The following is a 13,907-nucleotide window of genomic DNA, read 5'->3' as shown; positions in this document are numbered from 1 at the left end:
TAAATAAATAAAATTAACAGAGGCTTAGCTGTATGAGGAGCACTCCAAACACTGTTTCTCATCGATAGGGCAGTTGCCCAAGTTTTCAAAGATGCAGGCTCATCTTATGAAACAAGGTACCAACTACTATGCTTCCTAGATTACATCTTCTGGCTAACAGGAGGATCACTGATGTGGAAGCAGCTACTAAGATAAGCTAAGTGCATGCTGAGTGCATTGATCTTATGCCCTGGGAGTAAGAACTATGAAATCAATGAGGGCTTCAGAAAGAGAACTGGTCCAAGCAGTAAAAGGACACAAGTGTAATCCTCTGACAGGCCCCCTTTTTTTTAGTCTAGCTGTTGAAAAAGTGATGTTCTCTAAATTCCCTTTAAGCTTTACCTATGTTACCTTGTCTTCTTGCCTAAGAACTTTTAATCCCACTGTTTGTTCAGCCTAGTCTCCTAGCTAGATATTAATGTACAGAAAGCCAGGGCCTATGTCTATCCGATTCACTCCTGTATTCTCAGAGTTTAGCAAGTGCTGGGGGCTTTGTACAGAAAACAAAAAAAAGTGATGGAACGTTGAATGACCACTGTGCTCCTCAGCCCTCCTTTTCTCTAACTTATGATACAAATTGCCCCCATTCCATGAAGATTGATTTCATCGATTCCATCTCACGCGTAGCTGTCTGTTCTTCATGGTTTTCCTCTTAACGTCTGTCTATTAAATACTCAGAACTGTCCTAACTCCTAGTGTGCTTTCTGAACTTGAATTTGATTAAACAGTTCACAAAATGGGGGAGTGAGTGAATGTGCATTTCATTGTACCCAACTACCCATTGTAAAACAAACACATGCAAAAAAGCTTCTAATTGGTGCAATTTCATCGTTTGAGTAGAGATGGAAGGAATTTCAGCAATGTGGGGAGAAGGTAGTCTCAAGAATCACTAAGTCCTTTTCCCTGCAGATGGTCCTAATGCAGGTGAAGCAGTTCTAAGATGAACTTCTCACTGAGAGAGAACTTCTCACTTTTTATGAGTATGTGAACCATCAAATTCATAGTAGCCGCCCTTATCCTGCTAGAGACAATATCCTTTTGCCGCAGCCCAGTGACTTTACTGCAATAACTTTGCCAGAGCTTAACAGGAGCAGAGCACTATAAATATGGGGATATTTAATTTCTTTTCAGCTCTCCAATGACCCACAGCCAGTTTCTACTATTAATAATTCCTCTGAGGTTCATCTCTGGAGCATTCATGAAGAAGCGTGCTTTCTACACTTAAGGAAAGATCAGGCTGCAGATCCTGGCTCTGAATTATTTTCCGAGCTTCTTCATTATTTACCAAGATTCCTGAAATGCAAACAACCAGAGTCTTATCAGGCAAAGACAGATCCCATGAGCCTTTTATCATTCTGGCTGCAATTTTGAATATTTCCTCTATAACCAGACAGCATACCAAATGAAGCTAGACTCTTTAAAGGGAAATGAGGCAATTGGAATGTCAATTTTATTTAGTAATATATTGTAAAAACTGAACAGCATATCCGGCTGATTGACAAAATCCATCCAACTGTTAAAAGCAAAACAAAACTATCTCAAGAGGGATGGTTATGCACATCTTGCTTTTACCTACAGGCAGATATTTTAAAAAGAGACAGACAGAACATTGATGCAGAATGCTACATGTGGGCTGATAATATTCAGAGGCAGAAAGAGTGAGGGAGTCAGAAGCAGGGCTATCATGTCATATTTTCTCTCTTCTTCTTCAGTGAGCCTTTTAACTTTTTCCACAGGCTGTCTTTTCTCTTCAATTTCTTTTCCATCAGAGATGGGGTAGACTCCTTCTTGCGGATTTCCCTCACTAAGCCATGAAAGGCATCATCAATACAGAATCTGAGGGCAGCTGAGGTCTCAAAAAAAGCACAATTATAGTCTCGGGCCAGATTCAAGCCTTCTTCTGTAGAGACCTAAGGGAGAAATAGATGATAGTAAAAGGAGAGGATCAAAGTATGTTCTCTATCTGGGCTGTGGAACTCAGTTACATGATAAAATGTAAAAACGGGAGTATTTGTTTCAGGGGAAGATTCTGAGAATTTCTAAATTTGAAGGACAAATGAGAATCAGAATCTCTGAAAGGGCAGGTGATTAGAAAAGATTAAAATGGAACTAAAACCAGCTCTCCAGACTTCAAAAGAAGAAATATAGCATAGTAGTAAAAAGCATGGCCTTAGATTTAAACTGATTGGTTTCAAATCACAGCTCTACCACTATTTAGTTTGACAAATTGAGTAAGTTTCTTAGCCTTTTTTGCCTCAATTTCTTCATCTGTAACATAGGATAGTAACAACTACTTCAAAGGCTCTTTGTTAGGGCTAATGGAGATAATCTCTTAAAGGGGCATTGATCATGCTGGACACATATTTAAAGCTCTATTAATGTCAGCTATTATTAGTTATAGTCCAGAGCTTTTAATTAAGCATAAGTCAGGATAAAGTTGTCATGAAACTTTAAAAGCAATTTTTTGACAACAAAACAAAAGCAAAACATTACCATTATTGACACACGACCCTTTCTCCAGCAGAGCTCTTGAGAGCCTGCTTCCAGCTCTGAGTCTTTGCAGCACTCAACCATGTCACAGCTTATGCTGCCCTAATGGGCCCTCTGGAGATTATAAACTGGCTGTGGTCAGGGACCGTGCCTCACTACCACCTCTTCAGTGTCCACCACAGTGCCTGGGGCCTAAATCCCCATTAGAGGGGTATTAGAAGTTTTAAATAATATAATTACCCTGGGTTTAATAAGTTCATAAAGATATAAACATAAAATGACACATAAATATGTATAGCAGATTTCATGTCACAGTAGCTGGGCACTAATAAACCTGATCAAAGTTTAGAGTTCCCATTCAGTCCTGCCAGATTATCCACACTGACTCTAAGAAGCAGTCCTAAGCCTGCCTTTACCCAGTATGGTCAGACTGCCTTTTTGCTCCATCCTGGCCTATTTATTTTCTTACAGTTACTCACCTGTTTACATATTTACATGTTTGCTTTTCCTGTCAAGTGGAAGCTTACGGTGAGATGCAGTCTCCATCCAGTCTGGGACCCTGATGACTATGTCTAGGGCTATTATGAGCAAAGTTCCTGGCTCAACCAAGTTGTATATGTGGCAAAAATAAAAAGAAATTTTGTTCTTTTATGCTTCTGAGATTTTGGAGTTGTTTGCCACCATATCAAAACCCAGCCTTTTAAAACCGTACCATATTGCTAATTAATACATGGATGAGCTGGATAAGCTGGGATGTAAAACCATGTCTGAATCCAAGGCCAGGCCCTTCACTGCATCCTGTGGTAGATGAACCGCACTGGGGATTGTTAAACAGATGAGTGTTGTATTTTAATCCGGTAAGTCTCAGAACATCTGGGTTTTTTCTTTCATTCCTCCTAGCAGACTTTTTGCTAGCTTTTCCTGAGCTCATTTCTATATTATAGGAAAAGCAATCAACTAAAGCTATTAACATTCTGAATTACTAATTGCAGAAAGTCATAAGTTTATTAGGTAATAAGCTTATTAAATATTTTACACTGTATGGAATGGGTTGCCATTTATTTTTTTAGTCTCCTACAACAGTATTTTTTCCTCACCCAGAAGCCAATGAGACATATTTTAAGTTTTCTTTAGCAACATTACATTTCCAGTACCATTTTGTATACGAATCAGCTTACAATAGGTTATGCTGTATTAAAAAAAATAGCCTAAAATCTCAGTGGTATGAAAAAGTATTTATTTCTTGATCACACTGTCTATTAGAAGTTGAGGGGGGAAGGGTAGGTGGTGGCAGCTCAGCTCCAGACTGTTGGTTGTATTCAGGTTTGTTCCTCCTATCTTTTTACTTTCATCTAGGATACAACGTTCCCATGGCAGAGGGCAGGTGGGCAACAGACAGAGATACTTTTTGCCCACACCCCAATGATCAAAAGAAGACACATGGAGAAACCTAAAGTGAGTGAAGCAGAATGTATACACAGCTAACACTAAAGCATGCCAAAGGTGGGGAGGGAATGAAGAATTATAAAGGAATCGTAGAATATGGCAATCAGTTATATGTAAATGCAGTACACACTCTGATTAGAAGAGACAAAGATTGGCAGACCAGGTTTCTGATTTACTTTCTGTTGAAACACTTTAAATATGAGAATATAGAAAGACTGAATTTTAAATGGAAATATGAAACAAAAGAAAGCTGATATAATGACACAATATTAGAGTAGACAAGAAGTCAAAAATCATTATTAGATAAAAGGGAGAAATTATAATTAAAAAGGCCGATCTCTTAGGAATATATTATACTTACAAATTTGTATGTACTCAAAAATACAGGCTGAGTTCATATAAAGAAAAAGTTGACAGAACTAAAATCTAAAATTATAATAAGAGATTTTAACACACCTCTCTCAGCAACTGAAAGAGTAAGTAGGTAAAATGTCATTAAGGATATAGAGGATTTGAATAACATTAAAAAAAATTGATCTAATTTACATATATAAGATGCTGCACCCAACAACTGAAAAAGCCACATTCTCTTCAACTGAACCTGGAGCACTTACAGAAATTGACTTTTGCTCAACTATAAAGGAAATCTCAAAACATATGAAAGAATCAAAATCATATATTCTCTAACAAGTGGAATTGAGCTAGAAGTTAACAGAAAAAATACAGCAAGGAATTTCCCAAATGTTTGGGGGGAAATCAATATATTCTAAATAACCAATAGGTCAGAAATGAAATAAGTTAAAATTAGAAACTATTTATTACTAAGTGATAACAAACACAACATACCAAAATTTGTAGTATTATATAAAGCTTTGTTTAGAAGAATGTTGATAACATGACATGCATGTTTTGAAAAATAGATGTGCTAAATGTGATCATCAGTGTCCAGCTCAAAAAGTTAGAAAAGTAATAATAAAGTAAACACAAAGAAGGAAATGATAATAAAGACAAATGAAATAGAAAACAATTGTGCAATAGAGAAGATAACTTAATTTTGCATAACTGCAAAAATCCTAACCACCATGAGCTTTTTGAGGAGATCCAAATATCTTGCCCTGGCAAGACAGATTAAAGGGGAAAGGGAGAGAGACAGAAAGTACAAATAAGCAATATCAGGAATGACAGAAATGACATCACTATAGATCCTACAAACATAAAAAGATAATAAAGGAATAAACTTGTGCCAATAAATCTGGCAAGTCAGACAGAGGACAAATTCCTAACAAAAAAAACAATTTACCAAAACGTACACAAGAAGAATAGAAAATTTGAATAATCCTTTATCTTTAGAATAGAGATTAAATATCTAATTGAAACTTTCTCACAATAAAATCTCTAGACCAGAAAACTTATTCAATTAATTCTTCCTAACATCTAAGGAAGAAATAAACCAAACTTACCCAAACTATTCTAGGAAATAGAAAAAAAGATAATGGTTTACAACTTACTTTATGAAGCCCCCAAAGGACTGATACCAATACACAACAAAGATGTAATGAGAAAGGAAAAATGCTAGCTAATCACTCTCATGAACATAAATGCAAAAATCCTAAACCTAATATTAGCTAACAGAATTCAGTAACATATAACAAAGACAGTAGATCATTACCAAACTGAGTTTATGCCAGGGATGCAAGGTTTGGTTCAACATTAAGACAACAATTAGCAAAATTTACAAACATTGAGAACAGAGGAAAAAGAAGTGGGGAAAATAATTATTTTTTTTTTAGTAAATGGTGCTACCTCAATTGGATACCCACATGGGGGATAAAAATGAACCTAGACCCTTACTTAATACAACATATGAAAATCAATTCCAGATGTATTATAGACATAGGTATGGAATATAAAACAAGACTGTTTCTAGATGATAACATATGAGAATAAATTCATGACTTAGGGATAGGTAAGTATTTCTTACGTAGGATACAGAAGGCATGATCATAAAGGAAATGATAAATTAAACATCATTAAAATTAAATTGCCACCGAGAGGCACCATTAAGAAGGTTAAATGGCAAGGCCTTGAACGGGAGAAGATATTAACATTACATATAACCAAAAAGGATGCAAATCCAAAATATATGAAGAACTTCTTAAACAAATCAGAAAAATGTGCAGGAGATCTAAACAAGAATTTCACAAAGATGCTATCTAAATGGCCAACAAAATTGTTTGAAAGCATACACAACCTCATTCATCTTCAGGGAAATGCAAATTAAAACCATGGGAGACACTACTGATTAAAATTAAAAAGGCTGAGGCTGGTGAGGATGTAGCACAAATGAAATTCTTCTACATTGTTAGTGTGTGTGTAAATTAGTACAAGCATCTAGGAAAAATGGTTGGCAGTATCTATTAAAGGTGAACATAGACATATTCCATGACTTAACAATTCTATTCATAATTGTATATCCAAGAAAACTGTGTAGATATAAATACCAAAAGACATACACAAAAGTGTCTATAGCACCATTATCGTTAATAGCCAAAAACTGAAAGCAACACAAATATTATCATTAGTAGACTTAATAAATATTTGGTTATATAGCAACAAAATGGGATATTGCCCAATGTAAATGAATAAAATACTCACAAACATAATAAATCTCACAAACATAATAAAAATAAGTAAAAACATGGGACCAAGGGAGTATTTTAAATAAAATTTGTATTTTAGTATACTACTATAATTATAGAAATGTACAGGGATAAGTACACAAAGTTCTTATATACCTCACATCCAATTTCCCCTATTGTTACTTTAGTATGGTACACAATTACATTTTTAGTAAGCTGAAAAATAGGAAAATTAGTCTTTAGTGTTAGCAGTCAATATAGCGTTTACTTTGGGAGAGGACATAAGGGAGTCTTCTGGGGGTTTTACTTATCTTCCTTGATCTACATGGTGATGCCAAAGTGGGTTATTTTGTGCTAAATACATTATTTTACACTTGTATGTAATTTTTGCATTCTATGATACTTCAATAAAATCTATTAAACAAATGCATTGTATATTATGTAGTGTCCATTTTGAATTTGGGGCAGCACTCTGTCCTCAAGTACAGTAATATTTCTGTAGCTAAGTATTTGAACATACACAGTAAGCAGAATATATAAATTCTCTAAATAGATCACAGATCACATCAGATTGATTTTTGCCACAAAATGAATAGAGTCTGGTTAGGTTTTGCAAGCAAATTTATTAAGAACAACTTCTACTTTTCATCTTATTTTAGATTTCTAAAATCAGATAACAGATTGTGGAACTATATTTGTTTTCAGTGGCGAGGTTCAATATAAAGCTTACAAATCACTCCAAATTAATGTATAATTTCAATGCAAATACATACAAAACCCTGTAGGCTTTTGGATTATAGAATATTATAAAGAGATAGTAAAATTCACATGGAATATTAAAGATAAAAATAGGAATGAAATATTTTAATTCTAATAAGAAGGCAAGGGGAGAAGAAGAGTAAAAATAATGTAACTCATTCTATTAAGACTGTCTATAAAGTTTTAGCAGTTCAGGCATTTGGATATTGGTTAAAGGACAGACCAATACAATGGAATAGAGAACTTAAAAAAAACATCAGCATATATATGGGAACTTGATATATTTATTAATAGCATCACATTCCAACTTGGAGGAGAAATCAAAGTGTATTCAATGGTGCTTTGACATTGAGTTGCCATTTTTTATTACTATTGATCAAGATATATGGGGATTATTTCCACATGCACAGAAAGGTAATTTTTCCCTAGGGAGAGAAGTAGAGAGGGATTAGGATTAAGTTTTTAGCTAAACTGACACTTTTTAAAAGTATCACTCATTTGAAAACAAAGATCAAGAGTAAACATGGCAAAATTTTTGCATCTAGTGGTGAATATATTGTTCTCTCTATACACACACATTCATAATATATGCATCTCTCTTTACAAACACTCATGCACACATCACTATATATGTGTCCTAACTATAAAAATGTAAAAGTCACAAATTCTTAGACACCAAAATTCATTTAAAATTCCAATGCAACAGTCAAGATGAAGCAGAAATAAAATTAGAAGATGCGTTCCATGCAGTTTCCGATAGGAATCATATACTCAAAAGAGTACCTTTAATAGAAGACTAACTGCATGTTTTATGATTTGTGGTACACAGGAGTATATTCAACTCTGTAGTTACTTGTTACTTTGGTAAGTAATTTGGAATCATGAACCCTTTTTTCAAAGCATGAAATGTAGTTTCATATATCCTTAGAGTCATTGTAGTTTCATATATCCTTAGATTCATTGTCAGAATATTATCAGAATATTAATTCCACATTATCTAATTGAGGACCAACTTAGCCATTTCACATTTTAATGAAACCTAAATGGAAATTAAACTGAGAAAAATTCGTGGTCTCTTCTCCATTTCCTTAAAAACTTAGGAAACATGTTAAAGAAAAAACACACTTTAAAAATAATTTCAGTGTTTCAATAAAATTCTATCTCACATCAATATTGCCAAGCCATGCATTTGTCATTGCTTCTTTTGACCTTGGAATTTATATACCATAAATTCAATGGAAGGACACAAGTCCAAACATGTAAGAAAAAAACAAGCCCATCAAACATTCCTTTTTATAGGTCTCTAGGTTTAATGCTTAGTAATTATGGTCAGTTTGAAGGCCATAAAAATTTCAATACTTTTTCTGGAATTAAGTTTAGGACCACAGCAGCCCACAGACTAGATCAGAACTAGGGTGCATGACAAGAAGTAACAGCTTCCTATTAGGTTTTGAGAACAGGATAATTAACATATTCTTTTAATGTATTATATCTTATCTATCCACATCTCAAGTAAAATTAAATATTCTTAAAGTCAAATTCATCAACATAATATAGTAACTGCTAAGAATGAAGCACAGTGTTCGAAGGGAATTAATTTTTTTTTAAATTATTTCCCATGAGGAATTTCATGCCTAGAAAGGTTGAGGAACTGGTTCAAGGTCACATACCTAGTCAAGTAAAAACAGCCATCAAGTTCTGCTCTCTTCCATCAAGTATTATTTGTAGTTCTTTTTACTATATCTCGGGCTCTTTCCAGCTCCCTTTGCTAATTTTCCAAATAAATTTAATTGATTATTCTGATGTGAAGTTTTACAACTTAAGATGACTCTTAAATGGTAAGTAAATGGCATAGAATATTTCATATAACATTTACATAAAAACAAAGTTTTAAATAGTTACAGAAATACAGGTTAAAAAATAAAGACCAAGGCTGCACAATATGGCAGAAAAATTATTTGGGGGGCAATTGACACAGTTGCCATCGTACCTCAGTGAGCTTCAGTGTCAAGGAAGGAGAGTTTGTGATTTAGTGTGCCACCTGGAGCCCTCGAGAGCAACAGCAGGAAGACAAGGAATAAAGAAAAATATTTCATACAAGTTATAGCAAATTTCAATAATCCAAGGGAGCCATCGTCTTAATATATGTGGCCTTTTTTGTAGAGGAATATCATCATGTAATACGCCAGGTGCTCTCTGAAATGTCATTTCTCACCTGCCCAAGGAGGTGTTAGAAGACAGCCACAGCTGTGTGGGGGTTGGGAGACCACAGGGCACAATAGCAAGCGGAGCCCATTCTAGACCAGGCCCAGCTGCCAGTGGGACGTGGCCAGTTAGCGCTCCATTCCCAACAGTCTACCGGCTTCGACTTCAGGAGCACCGGCCTTTACATCTTTTTAGCTTTTACCTGAGCTAGGTAAAAATAAAATAAAATACATTAAATTATTGTAAAGGTAGTCAGGGAAATGGTGGTTGGCTAGTAAACTATAATTCTTGAAGACACAAAAGCAAGCTGATCCTTCTCTGCTATAATTGTTAACTTGAATGAGGAGAGACTGGCAGGAAGATGGGTCTGGCTCTCCATAAGGAGACACTTCACAAGCAAAACATGTTTGCAGTTAAGCCTCCTGGGCCAGTTAACACCTCATGCACGGAACAAACTCTTTGGGATTTGTTCTCTACTTTAATATATTCCGGTCTGAGTTTCACTTTATTACCTGCCCATAGAGCTCTTAATTTTCATTATATATCCTACATCATCATGGGAGCAAGGAAGCATGGCTGACATTTCCTGGGAAGTTTGCGATCAAAACATCTTATTTCATAACTTGAAGGAAGACCTGCCCAAGTTTATGATTGTTATATTTCTGTTTTGTTTACTTCAATAATTGGTTTGATCAGTTTCAACAATGAGAGGTCCTTTCATGACCAATTCTAATGAAAGTGCTTTTGATGTATTTAGTCTGATTTGTTTACTTACTTAATCTGAGAATTATAATTTAAGGATTATCTTTCATTTGAAGGTAAGTGCTTAGATTTCATCTCAAAGTTCTTGTGGGGAAACAAAAGCAAAGCATTTCTCATTTCTCGATGGGTGAAAAAGTCTTTGATCAATTCAGAAGATCAACTGGAGAAAAGATAGTCTCTTTTTTTTTTGCAGGTCTCTCTTACTATGAGGAGCAATTATGTTGGAGCTTACTTCCCTTGTCTTGGCAAGGGTGAGGGCAAGCCTGCCCTAAACTTCTACATGGCGGGGAGAGGGAAGAGCACTCTCCACCTTGGCTTCAAGAATGAAGATTGTGGTCTCTGCTTCCCGCTCCTACCCCTTAAACCAGTGTGATTCTGCCCCCCTCCAGCACCAGCAGTTTCTCCTTGTAGACTGAGCAGGGTGGGGGTTGGGAGAATGTGAGAGGGAGTCTCAGAGCTGGTTTGCTTGCCCAGTTGTCTGTTGCTCTCTTTAGAATGTGGGGAATCAATCAGATGCATCCCCCTTCCCCATCATGTCGACACCCCTTTTCAATATGAACAAGTTAGGGTGGTTGCTTCCCAGATATCCCTGAAGATTGAGAAAGTGGTCAAACGAGAGGGAAGTGTAGCAACAGACAAGCCATGACTTAACAAAGGATTATGAACACTGAATCTTTATATAAATATTTTTTTTTAGTTGCTAGGGTAATAGAGTAGCTAGAAGGAAATAACTGACATGGTAGAACTGTAAGCCATAACATTCCTTGAAATTTGCTCTATAACTACTTGTTAAATCATACTTTGAAAGCTATCACCTTTTTGTATATATGTTATAATTCACAATAAGGAAATAACTGAAATTGAGGAACCGTAACCCACAACATTCTTTGAAATCTGCTAACTACTTGTTAAATTATACTTTGAAAGTTATCACTTGCCTATATTTATGTTATATTTTCACAGTTTAAAAAAAAAGTGGGGTAATGTTCACACTGTAGGGCCTACTATTCCTCTACATAAATCTTTGGTTCCAGGTAAACACACCATGAAATCTAGCCTGTTAACATCCTCACAAACTTCTGCCCATTCCCTTCTTTCTGTCTTCTCCTACAGAGCATAATTTATGCTGATTTGCATTATTTCTCTATCCCAACTTGATTAAATAATGCCATCATTTTTGAGTGCTTATTATGTGCCAAGCACTGTGCTAACATTTAAACGTACATTTTTCATGTTACCTGTATAACATCCCTGAAAGTTGGATTGTATCCCTATATTTTACTGAACAAAACTGAGCCTAATGAAAGCTTAGTTACCCGGCTGGGCCTGCCTTGCAAATAAGTGACAGAGTTAGGACTGAAGTCAGGAGGTACGGAACTCAGACTCTGTGACATAAACTAAATAACAGTGCCTTCTAAGGGAAATGGACAAGGAGATCCCAAAGTTGTTGCAGGTAGAAAATTTAAAACCACTAAGGCCAATTTTTGGAATAGGTAAAGACCAAGGAGTAACTGTCCTTTAACATGTCCCTTACTTCATGCAGGCTGAACCTTGTGAAAAGGAGAATAAGTTTTGTCTTTTCTTTTTAAATAAATTAAAATAAATACAGACAAGTCTGAAAGCAAATGCAACCAACAACCATCACTCTTCATGTTTCCACCACTCAGGATTAGCAACTATTAGTAAAGTTTTCTTTGCTTTCAGTCTGTGGGTGAGGCAGAGTGCGGATGGATTTTGCTGAATGTGCCCTTGAGAATGAATTTTACTTTTATTTAGAAATCTCTTTAGCAATTACTAGGGTGGGTGGGTGGGTGGGGAGTTTTATGGACTATCCTGTGACAGTAGACATAAAAAGGAAGAACAATAACAACAAAAATATGGGATACCAAAAAAGAGGATGGGAGCCTTCTCATTTTTATTGGTCCCACTTGGCTTGAAGGGCAGAGGTTGAGTAATGGTCCTGGAAGCAACTGGGACCAGCGATCAGGCATACTTATAAATGGGAGTGGGCTATATACTAAGGAGAGGGAAGGCAGCCCCTCTGGGGGTCCTACGCAACATGGCCCCTCCATGAAGCTGACTACCACCTGAGGAAACCACTGCTACTACTCATGAGGTAACCACATGTCCATGGATGCCACTACCAGAATGAAACAGATTGGGACAAGGAGCACAATGCCCAGCACAGTGCCAAACTGAGGCTAAACCTTGCAGAAATAGCACACACGATCACATCCCACAAAGAGGGAAGCAGCAGTGGGAACTTGCTGCTGCCAGAAATCTCACCCCTTACTGAAAGTCCACTAAAAACAAACAGATGGGGAAGAGTGGGAGGGGCACAACTTTTGGGAAAGGAAGTTCAGAGATAAAGATGGCAAATTGGACAGTGGTTGAGATTTTAATAACAGGGTCAGAACCCAGAGAGAGAGGGAATAAGTAAGGGTCTGTTCAGGCCAGATTGGGAGGAGTGGGCAAGAAGAGTGGGCAAGATCCAAGAACACTATGGGTGCTTTCAAGAGTAAAGAAAAATCATGTCGGTTTGTCACTAAGAGAACTTTCCACCATGATATCCACTCTCCTGATTATTGGGGGGGGGGTGGGGGTGGGGGGGGCAGCTTCTCCCATTAATTGGTCATTCTGATTTCCTCTTCTAAGTTTATAAGCACTATCCATTTTGCTTTGGACTTGTTTGTTTCTTTACTATTGATTTCTGCTTAGAATCTATATAAAAATTTCCTGTGACAATTTACTCTGCTAAACTAATAAAATTGAAAATCATTGTTTTAATAAACTAGCCTACCTTGTCAATAAACTTGCTTGGGCTTATTGAGTTTCATACATTTGCATATTCCTTTTGTCCCAATCTAGAAAGCTCTTTTCTTCTTCTCTCCCATGTCTTCCAGACCTAGGGCAGAGCTGTCTCCCTTATCAAGTCTTCACAGACAGTCCTAGTCCATGGTGAGCTTGTTGGCTTTGGCTTTACTGTGTAATTTTTCATCCATGATGGCAGTTTATGGGCCTTATATAAATTTAATTGTTTTATCTCACAAACCAAACTGCAAGACAGCAGAAGAGAAATCATATTTTGTTCATCTTTTAGTCCTCATTGTGCTTAGCTACACATATTGCAGGTGGCAGACATTCACTAAATATTTAATCTTGAGAAGGGTGATAATGACATCTCATAAATAGTCACTGGTGACCACAAAGTCCATTATAGCGAATCCATTGAACAACATTCCAGAAGCCACAGGATATTCCAATTGTATTTGTGCCAAAGTGTGGCTTTTAGCAAGGCACCTGACAGTCTTGTCCCTGTGGATAAGAGTATGGATCCTGGAATCAGACTACAGGACCCAAATTCTGGCCACACCACTTCCTAGCCATCAGTGCTTGGAAGTGGCTTAGCCATTCTTTGCCTCAATATCCTCATGTAAAAAAGCCCATCTCATAGGAGTTAATATAATTCAATGAGCTGTGACACGAAAAGCACTTAGCATTAGTTCCTGGCATAGAGTGTAGATGCAAAATAAAGGATACTTTTTTTTCAATGTCTGGAGAGGTCAC

At 36.4% G+C, this 13,907-nt stretch overlaps 1 protein-coding gene across 1 annotated transcript in view; it reads right to left on the bottom strand.

Moving 5' to 3' along the window:
- Nucleotides 1–1,534: 1,534 nt before the first annotated feature.
- Nucleotides 1,535–13,907, bottom strand: part of RIT2 (Ras like without CAAX 2) — a 410,741-nt gene continuing 398,368 nt past the window's right edge. The window contains exon 5 of the mRNA XM_037806053.1: nucleotides 1,535–1,949. Within this exon, the coding sequence (XP_037661981.1) occupies nucleotides 1,722–1,949 (228 nt within the window). The 3' untranslated portion in view covers nucleotides 1,535–1,721. The remainder of the gene's footprint in view (nucleotides 1,950–13,907) is intronic.

This window comes from Choloepus didactylus, chromosome 16 (assembly GCF_015220235.1).
Source record: "Choloepus didactylus isolate mChoDid1 chromosome 16, mChoDid1.pri, whole genome shotgun sequence".
Taxonomy (NCBI): domain Eukaryota; kingdom Metazoa; phylum Chordata; class Mammalia; order Pilosa; family Megalonychidae; genus Choloepus; species Choloepus didactylus.
This window is presented reverse-complemented; position numbering and strand designations above follow the sequence as displayed.